The sequence below is a fragment of the Lagopus muta genome, chromosome 3, assembly GCF_023343835.1.
Source record: "Lagopus muta isolate bLagMut1 chromosome 3, bLagMut1 primary, whole genome shotgun sequence".
Lineage (NCBI taxonomy): Eukaryota > Metazoa > Chordata > Aves > Galliformes > Phasianidae > Lagopus > Lagopus muta.
Genome location: NC_064435.1, coordinates 84834924 through 84857255, shown reverse-complemented (window position 1 = coordinate 84857255; position 22332 = coordinate 84834924). Strand labels below are relative to the sequence as shown.

At 41.3% G+C, this 22332-nt stretch overlaps 1 protein-coding gene across 11 annotated transcripts in view; it reads right to left on the bottom strand.

Annotated features, from left to right (window-relative positions):
- The window catches only part of PHACTR1 (phosphatase and actin regulator 1), a 291827-nt gene that overhangs the window by 10784 nt on the left and 258711 nt on the right, over positions 1 to 22332 (bottom strand). For all 11 annotated transcript variants that reach the window (XM_048940524.1, XM_048940521.1, XM_048940525.1 and 8 more), the window contains 2 exons: positions 9508 to 9563; positions 4696 to 4757 (listed from right to left, as the gene is read on the bottom strand). In XM_048940524.1, coding sequence (XP_048796481.1) covers positions 4696 to 4757; positions 9508 to 9563 — 118 coding nt within the window. The remainder of the gene's footprint in view (positions 1 to 4695; positions 4758 to 9507; positions 9564 to 22332) is intronic.

Below are 22332 nucleotides of genomic sequence, written 5' to 3'. Positions count from 1 at the left end.
CTTTCTCATACCATTACAGAGGCTTCTTGTGAACTGCTAAGCTCTTTCCATACGTCTGCATTATGCAGAGCACCCTTAAATCTTAAGGGCAGCAGTAGCTGGCAGACAGCTTTGCAGAACACTCTGTAAGTGTCCATTCAGTGTCAGTTTGTGACAAGGGCACAGCTCACCTGAGAGCTCACCTTGGCATTTATTTTAATGACCTGTGAGTTACGGTCTCTTGGATCAAAATTACTTCATGCTACACAATCCTTCATGGACCACATCTGAAATGAGCTCTGCTTCTTCTAGCAGATAGGAAGAACCAAGAGTGTTTGAAAGTTACAGGAAAAGGACACATTCAAGGACATGATGCAATTGCTTACAGCAAGAAGTGCTGTTCCAAGCAGGGGAAAAGGGGTCTCTCTCTGTGCTCACCCTGTGGCTCCCTATAAGTTCAGTCAGACCTTAGGGACACTGGGACATCTGGGAACTTTCCAGGGGCACCAGAGGGAGGTATTTAAGGCAGACGTTTTCTTAAAAAGATGGCATGAGGATTGGCATTTTTTACAAGTATGACAAAGAGTGTTGTTTTTTTCCTTACCACTGCTAAAATTAGCAGGATGTCCATGTGTGTCTTGTCTGGGTGTACCACCTCGGCATATACATTCCTGTTCATCCATTTGTGAACATTTGTGAGTTGTGGGAGAATGCCAATTCAGTGGCAAGTCACCACGTTATTTTAGTGTGAATGTGAACAGAAACTGTTGTCATGGGAGGCCAAGTGTTCCTCTGGATGTTTTGTATCACAAGAGATAAATATGGGCACATTACAAGTTTTGATATTAAGCTAGTTTTCAAGGGAAGTTTTAACTCAAACCCTTTTGTTCTCAGCATGGGATATGAAGCAAACTAAAGCACTGTCACCAAGTAAAGTTAAGTTCAGGAAAAGCCAATCTTGTCAGTCTGATCTTGGGATTTAGCCAAATGTGAAATGCTGACTTTGCTCTACTTCAGACACAACAAAGCTTGTTACCCTGTCTCTTCACTGCTTGCTTTGTTACCTCATTAAAATGTTACAATCGTTATTTATGGAAGAAACCAAAGTGAAAAATGACAGACTCTAACTAGCAGTGCTAACAACCTCCTCACCTCTTTGCTCCTCACCTCTTGTGCTAAGACATAGGAGCAGGAGGTGACTTAAATGCCCCAAAGCTCTTTTCCCTCTGACTATAAATGCTGTTTATCCAAATTAGCAGCTAACCTTTACTGCTTTCTGACCTTTTTTCCCCCTTCCTTTCACCTCCCTCTGCTTTGCCACACAACTCATTATTTCAAACATCCTGTCCTGATGCAGGTGAGGGGAGGTCCATTATAGAAAATACTTATCAGCAAGACACTTCCTGGAGAGGCTCCAGCTTGCCCTCCCATGAATAGAGGCTTTAAGCTGTACTGGAGGAGGAATTTAACAGGAACAAAGACTTCAGACTATTGCATGGATTTTAAGAAACAGCCACATCTCTTCACTTTGGTTGTTTCTACTGCTACAAGAATTTTAGTTTTGTAGCCAATGAAAGACTACTGACAGTGGGGGGACAGGAAGCAGTGAACAGCTCTGGGGAACAGGGAGAATAATGCTATTTGAGAGAAGGCAGGAAAAGCAGAGCTTTGCCTCCTCTTTACAAGTAAATCTGTAATATCTTCCATTCATTCAGGCTACAACTCTATCTCTGCAGAAAACCTCAGGGGGAGTTCAGGCTCATGTTAATTGCCTTGGTGCTACACCAAATTCTCAACAGCAAGGAGAGGATAAATTCTTAGTTGTAGTTTCTGGAGGCCCAGATCTCCTCGTGAAAGGAAAGTGGATCCAACACTTCTCCCAGAGGATCTCTGCACATTTACAGTTCTGGAACGGGTTTGGTAGATGTCTGCAACCAGAACTCAGAAAAATCCCTGCTATTCATGTTCCTCAATTCAAACAGTAGAAGTCCAGGTGACCAAAGCTGCCAGTGGGACTCCAAGGGAGAGAGCATGGGGCAGGACAGATGTGCAAAACCCACCCCTGGGCACTCACGTGGGAGGCAAATATCTCCTTCATCTGGCAGGAGGGAAAAAAGTTACTGAGGAACTGCTTCAAGCACTATCTACCTACTTTTTACTCTCTGAGTGGCAGCTATTTCCTATCCCCAGTTAGTTAATTTGGAGTTAGATGAGTCTGAGAGCATGAAAAGTGCTTAAAAGTGCAGCCTGCTATAGGCTACCCAACTTCTTAGAGTTTTTTTTAGAAACTGCCTGTCCATATGATGAATTCAAGTGGATATTTATTACTGCCTTTAATAAGACATCTAGACCTAGTAAGGTAATTTCAGTTATTACAGCATGTCATGTTACAACTCATCATCCTTATACTGTAGCAAAGTGTGATTGCTGAAGGAATTTTAGGAACAGCTTTCTAATGGATGAGGAAATGAGTTGTACCCTTAGAGCTGGAATCATGCCATCGGAAATTCGGAACAGTAACAATTTCTACAGTGCAAAGTCAAAAGTCTTTTCAGTGGCTTCTCCAGAACCCCTTCTGATTACAACCAGACATGGATACAGGAAGGCAACATGGCATACTTTCCTTACGTTGAATTCACCCTGTGGGCACGTCTGCATGAGAACTCAGTGCAAATAGAGAGGTCTGCTGGGCAATGCTCTCGACGTGCTCAATTAAATTTCTGCTTGATCTGAGGTTTAAAATCCTTTGGTAATAAGACTTCAGTACAAATCGACAGAAGGAGCCTGCCTCTCTGCTGCAAACACGACACATCTGGGACATGTTCATGAAAGACAGAGCTGGGGAATAACAATTCTTGCAGGATTCACTAGGCACTTGGCATTTCTAGTTGTCATTTAGCCATTAGCACACTTTATTCACTTCTTTCCTCCAGACATTACTGAGCCTCTGTGATGGTACATTTGGCAGGTGAGAATGAAATTCCTTGTTAGACCAAGCCTGTGGTTAGAATCATCGAATCACTAAGTTTGGAAAAGACTGCTAGGATCATCTAGTCCTGGAACAATTTACATCAGTTTAACAAGTAAGCAAAATCAAACAATACAAGTTATGTTGCTACCAACCTTACAAACATGCTAGGGGCAAAAGAAAATATTTGTTAAAGGAAAAAAAAAAAAAAAAGCTAAAAACAGCATAGCCTGGAATGTTGGTATGGAACACTGAACTGCCAAGGACCTGGACTGGCTTGTTCCTACTTAAAATAAGACAAAGGAAAAAAACCTTACAGAAATCTGCTGAGATTTCAGAGAGCAGTCATGTAGCCTGGGTGTTTTAGTTCAGGATGTAGCTGTGGCCTCTATCTCTAATAGACAATTCATTTGCTATGTACTTCAGCAAGCCCCCACTTGTAAGGCAGCAGATTAGCTATGGCAAGCTTTGTTTTTTATCTACTACAGTTATTCATTAGATGGCATAAAACTTTGTACTGGATTCCTGTATATGTTTACATATACATACAGAAATTGACAGACTGGTAAAGCAGCACTTCTAGCCTTTGCACTGAGCTTAAGTCCTACAAAATCTCTGCACTGCAGTTAGGTTCTATTCCTTCAGACAATGCTATAAGGGGATAAGAGCATCTCTACCATTGTTGGAAGGAATTAGCATCTTTAAAATAGTATTATAGCTCTCTGGGCCACATTCTTTGTTCCTGCAGACAAAGGCAGTATCACCCAGCTGGTGTCAGAGAACTCTGCTGATTTAATTGAGAATAAAGTCTGAGATTTTTAAGCATGAAAGAAAACAATCCAGCTCCCTGAATGTAAGCTTTGCATATATATTCACAGTCCTTTTCCTGTCATTATTTGCACCATAAAAGCTTGCAGTCACATATGCCAAAAAGACTAAGCCACCTAAAAGCCTATAGAAGAATGGTGCTGCTCCATAAGCTTGAGTTTTTAGAGGACTTTCTCCTGCTCTGTAGGTGGGAAATAGAAGCCAGTGGTGAAATAAAGTTTACCTGCAATAACAGGACAGACTGCTGGCTATGTATATTGGGACATCTGTAGACATTTACACCAGCCGAGAATCTGAACATGTGTATCTGAAATTACTGTTCTTCAGTTTTAAGAGCAAATGACTTTTAAATGGGAGGAAAACCAAAACCAAACTGTCCTGCTTACTTTGTCCTTCCCTGCTGATCGAAGATTGTACGATTGTTTTCTGCACTACACACCATTTTCCAAGTGCTTGTCTCTATTTAGTTGGAATGCCTCAAGAGGCAATCTCCCCTTCCAGAAAAAGTTTATTTCCTAGTTTACTGCTTTTTAAGTTGGAACTTTCAAATGCAATCAACACTGTTTTAACTTTGCTCTCTCCTTGTAATAGCTTTGTAGGCTATTCCATTTACACAGAGCAGTTAGACTGATGCTAGGCTGTGCATCCTGCATAGTCCAAAGCTTCTTCAGTTATGAAGTCCAGACCTTATTTGGCCAACTCCAAGATGTTACTGTTAATAGCCTGCACAGCACTTCCCTGCCCTGTCCATGGACTTAAACTCTGTAGCAGAGGTGATGTCTTTTTTTAAAGACTTCTTTCAAGACTGACTTCATACCTTACTTTTGAAAATAGTGCTGTGGAAAAGAAAAAATACAAACAGTTGTGCAGTAGGAAGAAAGTTATGGTAATGCCATATTAGGATCAAAGCTGCTCCTCACCTTACGTGTTAATCTTCTCTTTATCTCTCGTTTTTCTTCCTGCTCCTCTTGCTCATTCCGGGCTGTAAGAGATATAAAGGAATGTCAAGCTCCAGACTTATCAAATATGCAAAGCGTGCAAAAAATAAGCCTGTCCATCAGTATATTAATGTTTCAGGACCTCTCTGATACACAGCATGCCCCCCTGGGACTGGTGAACCTGCCTGACCCATAGCTTCTCTGCTTCTTCACACACTTCATAAACATCTACACAACCTTCCTTTCCCTGTGCTGGTACTCTTCATGTGTGCCACTCTGCCAAAGGGCCAGGCAACGAGCCATTATCTCACTGCTGTGAGGGGTTCAGCTATGATATGGTTTGATTCCGAGAGGTCAACAGCTGAAAAAGAAACATGTGTATAATTTTTCATCCCCTCTGTGGAATGGAAATGGATAGAAAACTCAGAGTAGGGATGTTAGGCAACATCTGCAACTTCATATGACCTGAGCAGAGTGAAAAGAGAGCCCCCTTCCCTCCTTCATGAGCCTTCACAGAATTGTACTGGAGTGCAAAAACACATCCCAGGAAATCCACTTTTAACAGTAAGCCAAAAAATCACACGCTACAAATTCTCATCAGGGTAAGCCTCAACCATGACCACTCGAGAGGGCAGTAAGATTTGACTACATTACCTTTTTTTTCAATTTAGGAACAGGCTCTCATGCATGCCTTGGCAATGAACTTTACTGAAAGTCAATAAAATCACAGGTTTCTGTGTACTCCACTACTCAGTGCATCCTGCATAGTTCAAAGCTTCTTCTGTTACGAAGTCTAGACCTTACTTTGGCCAGCTCCAAGATGTTAATGTTAATAGCCTGCACAGCACTTCCCTGCCCTGTCCATGGACAGTTAGGATCTGTTTTAACTGCTTTGTTGATACCTGAATTGCTCCTTACTAGAATCAAGCCCAAAGGAAAGCAAATGCAACTCACCTACAAGTACCCTGTGCCCATTGTGTGATTTGGTTTTCACTCAGATAGAACTAACTCAGGCACCAATAACTCTGTAGGGAAGCTACAGAAGACATCCAAGCCATGTTGGGGTAGGAAGCTTGAACTACATCACTTAAATTTGGTCTAAAATAAATCCAAGGGGAGCAGGCATCTCTGGCAGAATGGTAGTAACAAAACAGGATATACAGTTCAAGCCACTGTGTGGCAAAGTCACACAACAAGCAAGGAGGGCTGGGTGCCAGTTTTTTGCTGTTCAGGACAACAGAGAGCCACTCCAAGGTGATTGCTCACTGACTTCATCAGGACTGGGAATTCTCCACCAAAGTGGACAAAGAGCCCACCAATAGTTTGTATGATGGTTTATAACACGCCCATTACCTTTAAATGCCTTTTTCCCCAAAATACTGCTTGCATTGTCTGGAAGAAGGAATCTGATATTGGAGCCAAAAGATTAGAAGACACCATGGGCTCACCAATAGGTTTTTAAATGGTAACTAGAATACCTATATTGTTACATATACTTTTATCTTGCAATGGTTTCTTTTCCTGCTGGGCTGGATTCTGGATTAGCAATTGCTCTTTCAGCAGTTTTTTTCTTCCCGTTGTGTCTCAAATTTGGAGAAGCCAGGACTGCAAATAGCCACTCACAGAAGCACAGCCACTAATAAATCCTTTAAGATTAAGCCAGAGAGAACGCTAAATGGAGTCCACATGGTGCCTGGGCAGCACTGAAAGTATATGAGGGGTTATGTATAAACTGAGTCAAAGTGGTTCACTTTTGTACTCCGCATACAATGCCTTTCTTTTCTCCTCATTTCTCAGCCTATTTACCCACCTTCAGAGACAGCCAGGCAGGCTGAAAACCTTGGTCAGGAACAAGCTGGGAAGTAGGAATACATTCTCCTCTGAAAACAGAAAGTACTGTTTCTTTCATTTCTATTAAACAGTGCTGATCTACAGAACTGTTGCTTTATTTTATGTATTTAGGAGATGCTCTGTTTCTTCAGGGTTTACTGGGTCACAGTTTTCAGGCCTAATTTCTGTGCTAGTGTGAAATGTCCCCTGGCACATTCTGAGACCATCAGACCCCATCTACCCAAGTTTTTATGAGGAATTCATGCAAGCTTGATGTGCCAGACTGACAAGTGAAGTATTTGTATCCATCACAGAAGTTGTACTGGGGCATGCAGGCATCCTTCCTTGTAAACTAACATGGCCTGCAAGTACTAATTTCAAAAAGAGTAGTTTAGTCTACACACTAACTCTACAGGTCTGTACTTCTCTGCATTGTGTGCCTTTGATTTCATTAGGAGTCACTGCCTTGGGTGCATGTCAGTGAAGGGCTGGTCAAGCACGTGTCCCCCTGTTCTCAGTTTCTTTGCTGTGGCTGCTGTAATCTTACTGCTGCTACAAGCAAGTAATGGAGTCTTGTAATTTAACAAAGACAGTACTTTCATAAGTGCCCCTGCAGCATGGAGCTTGGAAGGGATCACTTCACTTATAGGGAATGAATGCACATCTGCATTTTGCCTCATTTCTTCCCATCACAACTGGCAATAATGCAGTTACACATCACAGGAACAAAACGATACTCAGTACGACAACTGCATCAAGGAAATGTCAGCTTTAACTGCAGAGGAAATCCTATTTACTTCATCTGGGAGAAGGCTGGGGTTTCTTTTTGGTGTGTGCTGTGAACTGGGCTTTTGCAAACAACTTGAGCTGTTTACACAGAGAGTTTGAAGTCTTAATTATTGCATCCCATGTCTCTTTCTCCATAGGCTTTACTGTATCTATCAAAATTCTCAGAAATCTAGGGAAAGGAAGAAAGTAATTCTGTACTGAACAGACACTATATTTACTTGTTTAAGAGTAGAATATTATTTTATGTATTTTTTAAGTTGTGTAACTATTTTTAAATGTTTGTCCTGTTGTGCTTCACCAAAAATTAAGATGCCATGGGAATACCACCTTAGCTTTTCCTGTGACTATGATGTTGTTTGTCTACCAGAACAGGCATGGTTTGGGGCAGATGCGTGCTTAAGAATCTAGATTAAAAAATCAATTTAGGAAATAAAAGTACAGTTCTGGATTCACAGCAATATTTTCAGGCACATTTGTGTCATCTAGGAGCCTTTACTAAATTCAGAAGGAAACGGATGAGGCTGATAATTCCCCTGAAAAATGAAACAACTCAGGTCTCTGCATGGGAGAGATTAGGAAATCTCTGATAGGACCCCAGCTTTGGTCATGTCACTTCTCTGCTTCTAACACTTCACCCAGAGCTGCTGCTTGAGACCCCCCTACCTTTGGACAGCCCCTGGCAGCCACCCACAGCAGTGCCAGGGTGGTGTTTACTGGTCACATACCAGTGCCAGGTGCTGCATGGCACGCGCTGCTTCATGCTGGTAGCCAGAGCCAGGATGACAACATGAGCTGCTGAGAGAATTGCCCTCTGTCCCCATTAGCCTGAGCTCATTGTTGGTCATGTTGCAGGTTCCCCCTCCTCCAGCTGTCCTGATAGCCTCCGTCCCAACGCAATCACAGAGGGACGTGCCACCAGTTCCCCAGTTTCTGCCCCCTTGAAGACTGAACTCCGCCAGCTGCTGGCACAGGGATGAATAGTAGGAGCATGGCTATCACAGGCTAACACAAAGAAATGGCTTTCCTGGCAGCCTTGGGCTCCCTGCACTCTCTTTGCTGTTTACTCTTTGCTCCTCTATTTGCACTGATAGTGGTGTCTCTGTCTTCCCTTGTCTGCCATGCACGACAACATGAACAGATGAATAACACACTGGGAGTTTGATTCTGAAAAAATTTAATCAATCATTGCTGCTAATTTCCAGAGAATCTGTCTTTTGCTACCACACTTCTATGATTCTGTGCAAGTCTGTAGTTTGAACAACAATAGAAGATACACAACGGACCAACCTATGATGCTCTTTAAGGTACCATTTAGGGATACTTTTGTCTGTGTTCATTTTCAAAATTTTCCTGGAATGAAGGATTTAACAACTTAAAAAAGGAAGAAACTGTTTATTCAGTTCCCTATTTCTGAAGTACAACAATAATGAGATGAACAGATTTGTGTTCCTGTTAAAAATCAAACACTTCAGTGTGAGTAATAAAATGCTTTTTTTTTTTTCCCTATTCATTCACAAGATTACAAGGTTTGTGCTAGACTCAGTCCTGCTTCTCTTGGAACTGGTGACAACAGATCTAGTAACATAACTTAGCACAGGCTCTCCAAATGGTAGTCTGTCTCTTTAAAATATACTTTAATGATCTGAGGATCTACCAGTAAGTTTTTGGCTGATGTAAAGGAAGAGTTTCAGGGGAACATTTCACTGGAATTATCCCAAGAAACACAGGATTCTTTTTTGAATTAAATAAAGGCTCCACCTAAATCTAGATTGCTGTGAAGGTTTTTAGCAAAACTCATCAAGCCATGCTCTAATGGCTTTACCAGCTTATAATGGGATGCTCGTATCCGTGTGAGAGCAGCACAGAAAGGCTTTTCAGAATGATCCTCTGTTGGGAACAGGACTTGCAAAAAAGATTCAGGGTTGTTTTTTTTTTTGTTCCCAAAGGCTGTTCATTCATGTGTATTTACTGACTGCAATTTTAATGAATTATTTCTGCAGCTCTGAATGTTGCTGCAGACTTGCACACTTACTTGCATTTATGATGCACTTTGTTTTTATTCGTGATGCACATATGGAATAGCCGATGTTTTATAAAAAGAACCCACACAATATAAATCTAAACTAATGCAAACTAGCTGGCTTCAGATTCAATGTCAGTAGTATCAGGACTTACGTTTCAGAATGTTCCTCTGCTCCAATTCTTCAGCTGTCGGCCTCTGGCTCAGTCGTCTGCGAAAAAAGTCCAAGATCAGTTTCTGGACCATATCACATCCTCCTCAGCTCACTGTCTTTGAGAGTTTTTTTGAGGTGTGGAAGGCGGAGCAGAAAGTGCCAACGCTGCTCCATTATGCACTTGGTGTGCCTGGCCCATGCGTGACACAGACCATGCTTCACTTTTGCAGTTTCCTCTGTGTTCAGCCCATGAAAGACGCACTACGTTATGTCATCTTAGGCACAGCACTCCCACCCCTACCCCAGGCAGAGCTGCTGGGAGTTAAGCTACACAGATGTCTTCACTTAATTTCCTTCCTCCCATGCCTGCTTCCTGACTCGCACAAGCACTTCTAGCTGAGACCCTGCTAACCCTCTCCCTGCCCTCTTGTGAGCCTCCAGGCTTGTCCAAACAGCATCTGAACACAGGCAGCCTGCAGAAAAAACAAGGGACAGTTTGGCAGTGCTGAGGGCAGAACAATAGTGGCACTCCTCCTCCACAGCTCCACTCCCCTCCTCCTCTGGTGGCTTGTATTAAACCTTACAGTGAAGATCAGCATAACTTGCTTGTCAACCTGTAGGACAGATTCACAACCAATGCAATCTAATTACAAACGGAGCCCTGAGAGCAGAAACAATCTGAATATTCAGAATACAAAGCAAAGCAGAAAAGCACAAAGGGATCTTGGGGAAAACAAAGAGAACCACTACGATGACATCAGAAGTCAACACTGTTGGGCCTGCTCCTGCTCTCACCAGGCTCAATGGGAGTTTTGTCAGTGCTGCCAGTGACAGGACATCGCCTTCTCATCCCTCAGGCATAGTCATTCAGGGAGGTACCGATAGGGGCAGACTTCAGAGCAGGCGATCATGTCTGCACCAGATAGTTCAATCCCCTGCTTTGTTCAGCAGCCTCTGGACTGACCTCACCTGGTGCACAGGGCTGGAATGCAAGGGATGGGCAGGAGCCTCACCTTCTGTATGAAGGCAAAAGTTTGGGTAACTGATTTTACACAGCCTGAAGATTTCTGCTGTCAGAAAAGATTTCAGCTGTACTGCCTTTGGGGCCATTTTCCATCACTAAGTCAGATCATGGCCCTATTCCAGTGCAGAATTTGGAGTGACTGGTTTTGCCTCTTTGCCATGGCAGATCAATCATGTACCTCACTTGAAAAAGCACTGATAGGGACAGAAACTTGACATAATTCAGAAGTAAAGAACACCTACAAAGTACATTGAAGATGAAAGTACTGTTCGAATGCTTGCTATTACCATCTTTAAGATCCAGCAGCTGTTGCTAATGGAATACTTCATCTCAGTATTAAGAAGAAATTAAAGCTATTATATTTCTATCAGCAGTTGAGAATCAAAGAGAATAAATTGCCAAGTTTAGGTCCACTAAGAGTTTCTGCAGAAACCGAGTTATATGAAGCTTTTAATCCACCACACTGTGATGTTTCTCAAGAGGAAGCATCACGTGAATGTTCAGGACAGACTCCATCCACCCAGTGTGCAGCGCTTCTGTAGAAACAACACAATAAATGTAAGGAGACGTCAGTTTGAAAAGAAGGCTTCCAAAAAACTCCTCCTCTTCCAGAAAAAAAAGATGATTAAAAGACTCAGCTAACAGTTTTGTCAAGAATGGTTCACATTGGACCATTTCGAACAAAAGGCACAGGTTTTGTCTATCTACATGAATGATTTACATAAAAGAGCAAGTCTTCCATCTATTTACTTCTCAGTAGCTGCCATAAAGTAGGTGAATTTAAACAAAGCTTGTACTTCACTTTGTCACTGCTTCTACTCTGAGGTGAGTGATTTCCTCCAAGTGTGCCCTACACATGTATCCCTATCTTCTGTGCAGCTCAGAGACCTACACACTATGCAGTTCTTCCCTAAGATGCCCAGTAGAGGGTCCAGTGAAAACCAGTCAGAAACACCTGTGTTCCCCATCAAGAATCAAAGCATTTTACGGATGCCATAAAATACCCTTTTCAGGCTGCGATGTGCTCCTGCCTCAGTGATGACCACTGTTCTAAAGGCATGAAGTCACGTGGCAAAAAAAAACATGGTATTTTTGGTAGATGCAGTCTAGAGATCAAGAGCTCTTGATTTTCATGGACTGCTGCTACATTCCCATTTTCACCTCATTTTGGCTTGACTGGGCCTGCTCCCTCATTGTTTGTTTCTCTGATGAGTGAAACAACCCCTTCCCCAGTCCTTCTCATCCAGGCTATCACAATTATTTTTCTTGTTCTCCTGCTCTTTTCATTTCATTTCTTTTGCTTCCACAGTGACTTCCATCCCCAAACTATCTTTGAACTCTACAAACTCCACTAACTCATCAGAAAAGCCATCAGTTTTTACTTTTTCCCTCTTAACTTTTGGGTTTGCCATAGGTTGGGCAGCTGTTAACATTTTTGAACATCTCAGTTCTAGGTACTATCCTATAATTAAATAAATGTTGGCAGCTCTTGCTTTGTTATTGTGGCTGCAAAGATAGATTTTTTTTTTCCACACCTAATTTCCGTGTACCATCTTCAGTGCACTGTTGTGATCTTAGCAAACAGTAGATGTGATAACTCCACTCTTTGTCTTTCCTTCCTGTTTTGCGCAGAACAAAAATATTAACAAAGCCCACCTAGATTGCAGAGGCTGATTTCAGAGGTTTGATTGCTGGATTGCTGCTGTGCCTTCCTTCATTTAACATCACAGGGGCTGCATGAGGCTGTCAAGAGGCCAGAGGTCAGGAAACAAGTGTCTAATTAGCAGCACAATCAGAACAAACAGGAGAAAAAGGAGGTGAGAAATGATGTGGCAGACCTCCTGCAATAGCAAATAAAGGAACAGCTTATTAAAACTATCAGAATCAAGTGGGATGCAAGTTATTGATCAGAATGGGAACTGTGTTTTGTGGAGCTGCGGGAGTGCAGATATCTGACCAAGGAAAAGACAGGCCTCAGAAAGCACCAGCTTTTCAACAGTTCTTTCTGTACTTAAAGACCTTCGTGTAAACATGCTTAACCATGTGTGAATATGCCATGCTTTTTGTTTTGCAATAAACATCAGGCATTCAAGAGGCAGGGAGGCATGCTGCTCCTTGTGCTCTGCAATGTGTTGTCTGTTTTACACTTCACACGTTTTTGTGGTATTGTTAATAGTGGTTTTATGAGTACACTGATAAAGATTTCCCTAACAAAAAATAAAAAAACAAAAAAATCAAACCTTCTTGAGATTTCTGTTGACATAAAGGAAGCCTTGTTAAGATTTCACTGAAAATATAATACTCAAATGAGATGTCAGTGAAAAATAAAAGTTTGCTCAGATTTATAAAAATAAACGATGGCAAACTAATTTTCTGGATTAATTCCCTACAGGATCAAAACACACCACAGGCTTTGTGCTAGCACTATACAGTGCTCATTTCTTAGTAAAAACTTTGCTGGTTTTATTTCACTTCCATTTTTTTCTTTCTGCTTTGTTGAACTTGTTCTGGTCAGGGCTGAGCACGTCATGGTGGATGACCAAGAGTTTGGGGGCACGAGGAACAATCGCTTGCAAAGTATACTGCCCTCAATTTAAAGTATTGGCTGGTGGGGACGCAGTCTCTGCAGGGAGTAAGAAGGAGGACAGACAGCATTTTCACTGATGGATGCTACTGCTTGGAGCCTCAGAATGGGAAGTTCCTGCTTAATGCAACAATGTGCAATAAAGTAAATACTGGCTGTACACCTCCCCAGGCAACACCAAAAACTTAAGAGTTCACACAGTGATGCTTAGCCTGCTCTGCAGTGTAGTCATGCCCAGAGGGCTCTCAGGACAGTGGCCACCTATCTGCAGAGCCCTTCTGTCTGGTAATACTTCTGAAGCAAGGCACTCCTGACTGCCTAGGCTGCCCCCTGACTAACAGTCACGGTTTTTATCTCCACAGTCTCTTGCAGTGCTGTGCATGAGTTCAGAGAAAGACTTGGTTAATGTCATTCATGTATGGTGCTGGGTTGGCGGTTTTTAGATGTGTAGAATTCCTCTTTGTCTCTTTTCAGAGAGCAAGAACATGTAAGAGCTTACAACAGGGTCATCTGTAAGTATAAGAACCGGATCCAGAACATGGCTTGCTGGAAAATGACACCTCATTTAGCTGCCAGGCTTGTTAACTCCAAGAGTTTGCAGATACAAGAGGCAGAATTCAACAGCTCTCCAGTGCTTGAATGGTGACATCTGGCGGGCATGACCTTTGAGCAGCAAACAGGTCACAGTGGTCATAACATGGCATGCAGAAGTATAGAGAGGTGCCCACAACACCACCAACACATTCTGGAGCTCATCCATGCTCACAATCTGTTCCTATGGTATAAGTCACCACGACATAAAGTAACTTCTGAGTGCAAGGGGTTATATCTTCTGGAGTAGCTCTTAAATTAATTCTCTAGAAGCAAATCTTTTTACTTGAGTGCATCTGGGTTCATACCACCCTAGAGACTGCTCTAACAGAGGAGCTGGGCACATGAGAAGGAAGCTGCTACAAAGAACTACTTGTCGCATAGCTCTTTGCTTGGCGTAAATGAGCACAACTGAAGCCAGCAGAGCTGTGCTGATTTAAATCAGCTATATAATTCAACATGAGGAAAATTCAATGGCAGTAAAGAGTCTTACTATTGCTTAATTTAGCATGCCTTTCTCAATAATAGTGCTGATAGCAAAGCAATATTGATGAAGGATAACTTACCAGGGGCTCTTTGTACTCCCATGACAAATGCAGAAAATTGGAAGATGAAAATGGATGTGAAGAAAAGCTTTTATTTGCTTGTGACAGTTAACTGTTAGCAAAGGGCGAGAAAAAAAATGACCTCCTTTCCTTATGCTGCTGCACAATGAGCAAAAAATATCTGTAAGCTCAGCAGCTCACCTTCTCTGAACTGTCAACCCAGATACTGTCAGCCAGACTTAAGAGTCTACAGAAAACTATCTTTCTCCTAACAGGATTTATAAAATGGGATTAACACAGTTTTATCCATCAGTGAATGAGCTGAAGGGATATTAAATAGAAAATCTCTATCCAAAGAGGAAAACGTAAGACTTCTACACCATTACGATTTCTGTGCTAGACTCCATTAAGATGTTGGGTAATTTGTGGGATACATTATCTCCTCCTTTAAGCTCTCCTCCTCGTGTGACAAGTCTCTAGGTATCAGTCATGGTAACACTCTTTATAACTGTTTTTCTTGAGAAATTAAGGCAATAAAACCATAAGGAGCATTTGCCACGACTCAGTTACCATGTAATGACTACTCCTCACTTCCCTGTTGACTCTAAGCATTCAGCTTCTTGGAGACTGTAGCGTTCCTGCAGCTAAAAAGAGGCCTGTGGTAAGAGCAGTCCACAGGGGGCAGAGATTCCTGGTCACCCCTAGAAGAAGCACCACTGAGAGAGTCTCAATGAGAACTATTTAGGAAATTTTGGTAGGATGTGCTTGCTTGCAGCAAAAACAAAACAAAACAAAACAAACAAACAAAAAAACCCTGCAAAATATCAGTTGGAGATCTAAGTACTTCCTGATGCTGCCTTCGCATCTCAGTTTGTTCCCTGGGCTGCACCACCTGGTCCAGGATAGCTAGAGCAGTCCCATGCTCTGAAGGAGAGAGGTAGCACTTGGGCTTAGCACCTCCTCTGAGTGCACTGCAGGAAACACCAAGTGGTCCAGCACATGAAACAGCAGAATGACAGCTCCTATAGCATGTTTGCAGACATGCATCTAGAAGGGCTGTGCAAGAAAATAACATTTTCAACAAAAAACGTTTCAGATTTTAATTTAGGCTTTAAGCAGCCTCCTTCTGCTCCTCAAATCATGCTTATTCCAGACTTCGTTTTGTGTTGAGAAACACAATCAGTAAATACTTTAAATCTCTACCTAGTCTAGATTGCCGTGAAGACTTTCAGGAAAACTTATCAGTACTTTTTCTCCTTATTCTAGCATCTGAATAGTGGAAAATAAAACCAAGTGGGCACTTTGTCTAAAACTTTTTTTCATTCTTTAGCCCTTGTGAATCATTCTAGACTCACTGCTCAATGTATTCTTTTCTGTTTAAGCTGATTGAGGAATTGATTTATTTTGGTTTTGTTTACTCTTGGGAAGATACAAGCTCCTCACAAAACAATAGGCTGTCCACATTAGATCAGATTAGGTCTCCTGGGGAAAGAGAATCATGTTCAAAATGTAGATTTCAACAATGCACTGGGCCGACGTTAAGCTGAAATCTTGTCTATCATATACAGAACACATTTCCATAAATACCTAAATAAAGCAGGACCATCTTGGTCTGTGAACTCTGCATGTTATGAAATTAAAGGAATGACTAGATAGTCCTATAGTCTAGACTAGATAGTCCTCTGAGCAGAAACAGAGTTATATACCTAATAATGACACATCCAAGTCAACAATCTTTTGTAAGATCAGAGGAGTTTCCAGAGAATCTTCCTTTACAAAAGGGTCTGTGGTATCACAATGCACAGACCTGCTTTTCACCAAGGAATGATCAGTTTCTTATTGTTTTCTCAAGATAAAGCCATGCATTTCCAAAAATTCAGACTTCAGCTCCTTTTTCAGTGATACTAATTGCAAAATGGCTACTGATATCTTGAACAGTGCAAGAGCACACAAGATAGTCACACAACTTGAGCTCTAAAATGGAGCTTCCTCTGTTTCATTATCATATTGTTTCATTATCATCAGACCTTTTAGCCAAATGCTAGCTGCTCACATAAAATACCACCATAAAAGTTTAATTTTGAAAAAGGGCACGGAGGAATTAAAACAGTTCTACCATATGAGCTTTGTAGCTTTAGCTCTCAAATCTCTTATCCCTAACCCCAACAGCAGAAGTCCAACAACTGTAGTAGGAAACAAAGAATAATCTTTTTTTTAGAAGAGAGGACTTACTATGTATCTAATTCAAGAATGTATTTTTGGAACAATAAAAATTGGATATTTTTGAGCACTAAAAATGCAGAAGGCGAAAGACAAAAAACGTTCAAAAGTGGCACTGATTCTCCTCCTGTAAAGCTTTGAGAAAAGACATCAGCTTCTAAAAAAGTAGTCATACTCAACTGAAAGCTGATTTCACAAAGTGTAATTCACAGTTCAAGGTCAATCCATTAATGACTTGAATGAATAAAACGGTACTGCAAAAATCAGTCTGATTTGAACAGATGTGCTTGTTGTCTATGGCATTATTGCGGCTACTTACTTCTAGAATCTTTTCTCTCTATAGTTCGTGGTTTTACGTCTGCGAACAAACATAACAAGTCTTTAAAGATGCATTTTTTAAAGGAAACATTTGGAGGCTAAATCTTAGAAACATTATTTTTCCTCACTCCTCATAAGACATCAAATTTAATATTCTTTTTCTCCAAAGATCAGTGTTTGGCGGCTTCTCCTACTACTTTCTCAGTTTTGAAGTGTAGCCTTTGTACTTGGAAAATCTGTAGAAAGCCAGATCCCATTAATACATTTGTAAAGGTGTCCTCCATTTTCTCTAGCTGAAGACCTAGGACTATCTTAAGGACCATTCAGCCAAACCACAGACCTGACAGAGTCCCAGATCCCTTCACTCTCAACCAAACAAGTTGGATGGTGTTTTTAGAAACTTAGATTGAATAAATGTGGAGTCTCCCTCTTGTTTCCAGTCCTTGACTGCTTATTCCCATAAAAGTTACTCTTGAAAGTACACTCATCTCCACGGAAAAGCTTAAGTAACAAAGTCCACTTCCACCTTCACGGGTCCCTCTGCCCTGGCTCCTGATGCTCAGGGAAGCTCATTCAAGCAAGGCTTGATACAGGAACAAAACAGTTATTCTTGTACAAAGCCTAGAGATGGAGATAGGAAGCAATTTTTTAGGCAGGAAGATCTGTGGGTTCAGTAAAGAGAACTGTAGAGGGAAGCTGAGATGAGTACGGGAGCACGGCCTTATTTCTCCAAACTCCTCTAAAATGCACTGATCTTTCCCTCCTTTGGCAGTTCTCCTTTGAGACACCTACAGCTGTCACAGGCTTACATTTTGCCAATGCTGAGAAGTGGTTGCTGGCTCCAAGGAAGTGCTAAGAGCTGAGGCACATAACAGAAGAACCATCTTTTTTACACATTTGATTTAGCTAGCATGAAAGTAAGACCTCCTGATGAGCCTTTGTGTCCTACCATGTTGATGTGGTGTATACATACGGAACATGATGATTGTATCTTCAAAACCTGTGCATCAGTAGATATCTTACACTTATGGCACCGTAAGTATGTTACTTATTTAATTAGAAAAGCAAAAGCAACCTATCTTCTAATTTATATAGACACTTGCACAACTGCAATCTTAAAAACACCAAGTCAGAATGAGCTAAAACATGTAAGCAAACAGAATTGCTTGATAGTCCAAATAATCTGTGAATTTAGTGATGAAATTCAATTCAAAATACAAAAAGATGTTGATTCTAATGAAGGAAATTTGTGTGGAAAGTTTTTTCAAATTTGCTGATGGTGGGCCCAACACTTTTATGGCTAACTTAAAGTTTCCTCTGTTACTGCAGCAACTACAGACCTCTCAAAAATGGAAACAAACAGAAAACTTAGGCACTGTGTTGTTTTGTTAAAGTCCACTTTACCAGCATTAGCATGAAGAAAGGCAAGTAAACACTAATGCACAAATCAAATTCATCTCCAAACACTTTGAGTATGGGAATGCAAAAAAAAAATCAACTTTCTTTCTGAGAAAGGAATCACAATCTAAAACACTCAGTGACTCAGAAAATCTACCATACACGAATTCTAAAGAAACACTTTCATAACAGAAGTTGGCAGTACCAGTAATGCAGAACCATAACAATTCCGTTTCTGGAAGAAAGGATGCATAGGAAATAGCATGGCCCCCGTATTTTGTCCTGTTATTGAAGTGGAAAATTCCTCGAACAATTTTGAGAGCTTTAAGAGTGATTAACTATATTGTGTCAGCGACATTTCAGTCTCCTAGACTATATAAAAGGCAGGCTAGCTTATAAAGAGCAGTGAATTATTGCAAAGCGTTCACTTGGAGATCGAGAATTAGGCCTGGGTCAAACATTTATGACAAACAGTAAAATTGCCAAAAATTGCATTCCAGCAGGTCAGAAACTATTTACAAGATGAGGTCAAACTTGGTGAACAGTTTCAGCTGAGGAAACAGGTTACTAGACACTACTTGAAAGAGTTTTAAAAAAGCATTAAAAATACATTGGATAAAATATTTGGTACCGGCCTGTAATTGTATTTTGCATTTTGTAATAAAAATTTAACTCCTCACTGTGCTATTTTTATTGTTTTCTCTCCCATATTTGTTACTTACTTTGTTCCAGCCGAGTACCAAATGTGAAAAACTCCTTATTCAGCCAACTACAGTAGACAAAACTCTTCTTGCAGTGACTGTGACAGCGATTACAAGCACAGATTTACTGAAGCAGCTTACAAGGCTGGCTCTTCCCAGCAGCAGCATTGCCAGCTGCAGTGCAGATGTCTGGGTCATTCCTGTCCATTTAACAGTCACATCTACATCTGGGCTACCTGCTGATTAGACTGAATCTTTACATGTGTTTTACAACATTGATTTTTTTGTTCACTGCTTACAAATTCAGTTCTTATCTTTACAGGTAACTACATGTTTCATCACCTTACCCAGAGATTTTCCTATCCTCTAAATTCCCACCTTGTTCAAGGACACAATCCCCTTCCAGATGGCATATATTTAACACCTTAACTACCACGGTCTATTTCTGCCCCTATGCACTGGCAAAACCCAGAAATATATATGTGTATATTTAAATGGCAGCATCTCCTGAAACATCAGTGAAAACAAACTGCACCCGAGGCAGAAGACACCAAGAATGGCTGCTTTAAAAAAAAAAAAGGAGACATTCACCTGTCTACCCTTTAAAAATACACACTTTAGGAAACTGCATGGCTGTGATTTTGACAAAGTATCAGACACTATCTAATCAGACTTATATCACCATCTTTACATTTAAATCTGGTGGCCTAAAAGCATGATGACAAGTCATTTTTTTGTCTTGGGAGAAGTCTTGTTCCATCTGCATTTTATTCTCTTGCAATTACTGAGATGCGTTGTAATTACCCTGAGGCTAAATTTGGACCACAAAGTGATAATCCTTTTTTGTTGCTTCATAAGTATTCCACAGTAAAACAAATGGAATGTTATAAAGAAGCTTATTACACTGAATAAGGAATTAGCAGCAGGAATCAATAATCTCCAAAGTAACACAGATCCTCTTCCCAGGCAGATACTCTTTACTTCAAAACAAACAGAATCAAACACAGGAACCAAAACACTTCCAGGGGGATGCATGTGATATGCTGAATAGGCTGCAGTCTTTCTTCTTTTTATGCATAGTGCAACATCAGCTTTTACATTTTTCCCCTGAAGCTTCAAGGGATTGGTTCAATGCCCACTGAATCTCCAGTGTCAGTTTTCCAACTAAGATCAGGTGTGTGTACACATATTACCCAGCTTCCTGAGACACTATCAAAGTAAAAACCTGCTTGACTATCACATTATAGCTGCTGAGGGGAGAGCGGTGGCCTTCTTTCTTTCTTTTTTTTTGTTTAATTAGAGCAAAGTTGAAGAAACAACCAGCTTACCTCCTCTTTATATAACATGGGAGAGAAGCTCATTCCTGTCTTCAATAAGCCATTGGTTTTTTGAGCTCCTTACTGATCCAAATAGCTTATTCAGGCAGAAGGGCTAAAGAGGGTTATTATTTAGAGTGCTTTGTATGTCAGTTAAGCAAAGTATGCTTGTTGGTGGCTGCTGACAGGCCACAGCAGAGGCCTAGATTTCCCTGCAGGGCACGCTCAGATGACTAGAGATGCCAGAACTGATAAAATTCTGTCCTAGGCATCCAGTACTCTGTTTCCGTGTCACTGTCTTGCTTCCTGCATCCCCAGCTGAAGGCAAGGAGAGGGGGCTGAGAACTGGCACAGTTATCCAGATAAAATCCCTTCTGAACGTGTACTCATACACAAAATGCTGGTAAAACTGGAGACTGCACTTACTGCTGTAAAAGGCTGCAGATTGGTACTAAAACACACTGCCTAGGATGGTCTGTGCAAACAGACACAGTGTCTGCTTCCTAGTTTCGCTTGACTTCATTATTAAAATGTGCAGTCTCTCATGCACTGGCATTGAGCTCAGCCTCTGCTTCCAGCCTATGTGGGCCAAGGCCATGCAGACTTGCTTTTTGCTTTACAAGCATACTAAATTCACATCTGTATCTTATAGTTTATTGGGTGTTAAGCCCACTTTCATGACTGGAGGTTATCTTGTGCTAACAACTTTGCTCCTGCTCTGCATAGCCCAGCTAACAAACACCAGCTGCTAAGAAGGAGAGGGGAAAAATGTCTCACAATTACTACAGTGTCAGACTGGTTTGAACAGCGTTACTGGCAAAATGTGTATCAAATACATTTATCTGTCCTACTTCCTATTAGATACATTAGGACATTACTTTATTCTGCACTATTGAAGATCTTTGCTGTCCTAAAGGTAACAGACAGCAGCACTGCAGGCTGCCTGGGACATTTCTGAAAGCAACAATCTCCTTTTCCCAAACAGAGATAGAGCAATAAATTGCTGTTTGTTGTTTCTGGAACAGAAAGCTTGGAAGCAGATTACCTTTTCATTTCAAAATCCTGCTTTGGATAGTCAGAAAAGCTAAAAAATAAAAAATAAAAAAAAATGTGTAAAATATACAAAGAATTTGAAAATTCCTTGGAAGTAAAACTGGGAATTTGCAATGGCAGGAAAGGACTGAGGGCATGGGGAAACGCCGGGCTGAGGAAAATGCTTGTTAGAAGTCGAGCATCTGGAGTCGATTTCCATGCAAACACAATGTGTCTGTGAGATGTTCTTGTTTAGAAACTGAGTTCTGGTCGTTTTTTCCACGCAGCAAACTATAAGGACTTTGCTCTTCAGAGATAACCCAATACTCTCTTGTAACTGAAGTGAGCTGGAGACTTTTATTGTCTGCATGTAATAGTAAGACATTTGTCAGAGCTTGTGACCTGGCTAAATTGTCTGTGCTGGCACAGCCATTGTGGAATAACCTGAAGCAGAATAAAACACTGAATTGGAATAGCTTCACGAGACATACTCACAGTAACCTTAGAATGGGGGAGAGGGCAGAGACTAAAAATGTGGGAAGGTCTGAGACAGAATTTGACCACTGTGCACTGCCACAGGCACATGAAACAGGCACATCAGGCAACAATCCTGTACGCTTCAAAAGCCTAAGATACTGCCAACACTCTGAAGACTTGTGCAGCTTTTTCTGATGCCTTACGTTATCATGTAATCACTGAATGGTTAGGGTTAAAGGGCCTGTTCATGCAGGACCACCCAGAACAGGCTGCCTGGGACCAGGATCAGATGGCTTATTAGTAACTTTGAGGGAGAAGACTCCACAACCAGCTCTAGAAACTTTTGCCACTACTCAGTTTCCATCACAGTAAAAAAAAGTTTCTCGATGTTCAGATAAAATCTTCTGTGTTTTGATTTGTGTCTGCTGCCTCTTACCCAGCCACTGGGCACCACTGAGAAGAGTATTCTCTCCATCCTCTTTGCATTCTCAGGGATTTATGCACAATGATAAGGACTCTTCTTCTCCAAGCCTCCTTCTCCAAGCACCTCCTCTTTCTCAAATGTGAGATGTTCCACTGCACAATCATTTTTGTGGCCCTTTTTTAGAGTCCACCAGGAG